Source organism: Charadrius vociferus, unplaced genomic scaffold, assembly GCF_000708025.1.
Source record: "Charadrius vociferus isolate BGI_N301 unplaced genomic scaffold, ASM70802v2 scaffold126, whole genome shotgun sequence".
Taxonomy (NCBI): Eukaryota; Metazoa; Chordata; class Aves; order Charadriiformes; family Charadriidae; genus Charadrius; species Charadrius vociferus.
In genome coordinates, this window is record NW_009648894.1 from 383,127 (window position 1) to 385,812 (window position 2,686).

The 2,686-nt window shown below is 38.9% G+C and overlaps 1 protein-coding gene across 1 annotated transcript in view; it reads right to left on the reverse strand.

Moving 5' to 3' along the window:
• Positions 1-210: 210 nt before the first annotated feature.
• The window catches only part of CUBN (cubilin (intrinsic factor-cobalamin receptor)), a 146,685-nt gene continuing 144,209 nt past the window's right edge, over positions 211-2,686 (reverse strand). Inside the window, exons 66-67 of the mRNA XM_009887113.1 lie at positions 912-1,147; positions 211-511 (exon numbers count right to left, since the gene is read on the reverse strand). Coding sequence (XP_009885415.1) covers positions 404-511; positions 912-1,147 — 344 coding nt within the window. The 3' untranslated portion in view covers positions 211-403. The remainder of the gene's footprint in view (positions 512-911; positions 1,148-2,686) is intronic.

The following is a 2,686-nucleotide window of genomic DNA, read 5'->3' on the forward strand; positions in this document are numbered from 1 at the left end:
GACAAAACCACCTAACTCTATAGAAGTAATTAAAAAGAACTTCATATCTTAGGTCCTCTTATCAACTTCATGTTGAATATTTTGTGTTTAAGTTTTATCCTTTATCACTTTTTATAGCATTAAATGTAAAACTTTGAAATCATGTAGAAGAATATAAAAATTGTGTTTCAAAACCCAGCAAAAACTCATTTTCCCAGTTGGGTAAATAATAGTTTATTTTCAGTACAATGGGAGATCACATTTTTTGGACAGAACTCTAAATCCATAACAGCTTCACTTACAGTAATTATTAAAATGCTTTACTTCAGCTGCAATTATCATAACTGGATTTCAAACTTACTTTATGATCTAAAGTCTCTTCAGTATAACAAGGAATGGTAACATATTTCTCATAAACAGTGTTCTAGCTAGTCCAGCTTAACTGGAATCCTGATGGTAAAGTCACATATTCAGCATGAAATTTTATATAGACTTGATGAGATGTAGCAGTAAACGGAGAGATGTTTGTATCCTAAAATTAAAGACAAGAAAAATGAAAAGCTTTATAGAACATCAAGATCCTTTAGAAAAGCCAGGCAGAGGGTTAAAACTGGGGCACAAATTGGGTCATAGAGTGTAGGTGACCTCAGGTCTATGCTAGATGCTGCTGTTGCATTTCTCCCTTAGGGTATTACAAAATATTTAAATCACAAATACAACTAAATACAGAGAAAAACAGCTTGGTGCCTCCCACTAGATGTCACTGTAAGGTCTGCATTGGAAGGCTTCTATGGTGCCACACACTCCTTATGCCTTCACTTCCACTCAGCTGTGTGGAATTCATGCCAGAACTGGGAAAACGGTCTTGAATATGCAACAGTAAAGATTCATTTTAACCACTTACAAGGTCACAGACAGTAGGCAATACATACCATCCCACAGTATGGCCCGGCTGGGGGATAGCTGGCGTCTGGCCCGTTGTAGAGGATCAGATAGTTGCTACTGCAATCCCCTGGGTCATCGATGCTGATGAAATCAAAGTTCACTGTGACAATTCGTCCCTTGGGCACAGTAATGGCCCACTCACAATCAGTGTTGTTGTGGTAAGTTGCCGGGTAGCTGGGACTAGCAAATGAGCCAGTGCTGCCATATAATGTTCCTCCACATCCTGGAAACAGACACTGTTAATTAGCTTAGAAGGTTTAGTTTCACAAGATACTATATGATGTAGTACATTAGTACAGTATTAGTAGTAGCACTGAAAAACAGAGAGATGCTGGAAGCTGGAACAATGAATGTGGATAAGAACATTATTCCAATAAGAGATAAAACTGAAGCTCTCGCTTCAGCACCCTGAGAAGAATATGCAATGGGCATGAGACCATCAATGGATATTAAAAGTCAAACCCCCCAAAACTCTTTGAAACAGGAACCAAAGTCTTAAATCTGTGCTTTGTGAGTTCAGTTCCCAGTTACTCAACTAGAGACAAATTCTCTTTGTCTGTTCTTTGCAATGAAAAATAGTGAATCCCCATCTCATAGAAAAATACAGAGAACAGCTCAGAGAAAATAGTCATGTTAAGTAAACTAAAGGCCTTTTATACCAAAATTCAATGTCCAACAGTGGGCAGAAGCAGATGCCCTGGGAGAAATGCAAGTTCATAGAATAAGAGTAAGCATGTGCAGATCGTGACCCAGGTTACTCTCATAGTCTCCAAGAATTTTCAGCTCACAGCTCCCAGAGATGGCATCTTTGTATTTAATAGTCTTTATCAGGTGTCTTCCATGAGCTTGTTCAGGTAGCCCTCGAATCCATGTAAAATTGTATTATCCTATGGGAAAGAGCTCCACAGCTTAACTGCAGAATGTGTGAAGAACTGTTTTGTTTGGCTTGTTTTGAACCTCTTGCCTTTAGATCTGAAGGCCTCTAGTTCTTCTGTGGGAAAAGTCAATGAACAGCTGATCGCTATTTACCATCCAATATCACTCAATTTTATAGACCTCACCAGTTTCTTAATCAGATTAAAAAGTCTCAGCATACCTCACACAGAAGCCATTTTTTATGTTAAGCCCTTTTGCCTGAAATTTTTCCAGTTATACTGGCTTCTTTATAAGAGGAGGAGACCAGAACTGTGCACATCATTCAATTTGGATGTGAACTATGGATTGGTACAGTGGCTGGCTATTTGTTTTCTCTTCCTTTCCCAACAATTCCTAGTGTTGTGCTAGCCTACTTGACTGCTAGTGAACAGTGAACTCTTGTTTTCATGGAACTATTTTAACCCCAAGATCTTGTTGCTAAGTGCTAAAAGTCAACTCAGAGCCCATATTTTTGTAGGTAAAGTTAGGATTGTTGTTCTTTGCCCATGTTCTCCATCAACACTACCCTACACTGAACTTTATCTGCCTTTTCGTCACCAAGCTACCAAATAGTGTAAGGTTATTTTGCAGTGCTTTTCGGCTGGCCATGAGCTTTCCTACCTCCAGTAACTTAGAGGCATGAACAAACTATTATCCAGCTATTCACTGGCATTTCATAAGCCACTTATGAATGTGTATATTATATATTCACTATACACCATTATAGTTAGGTTATTTTCTTCGGCCAAATTTCAGTCCTCTTCAGGTTTTGCAGTGCCCAGATCCTACAGTGTATCACAACTGGACTGTTAATGGAGTAGGCTGAGTCACCACCACCACCACTCCG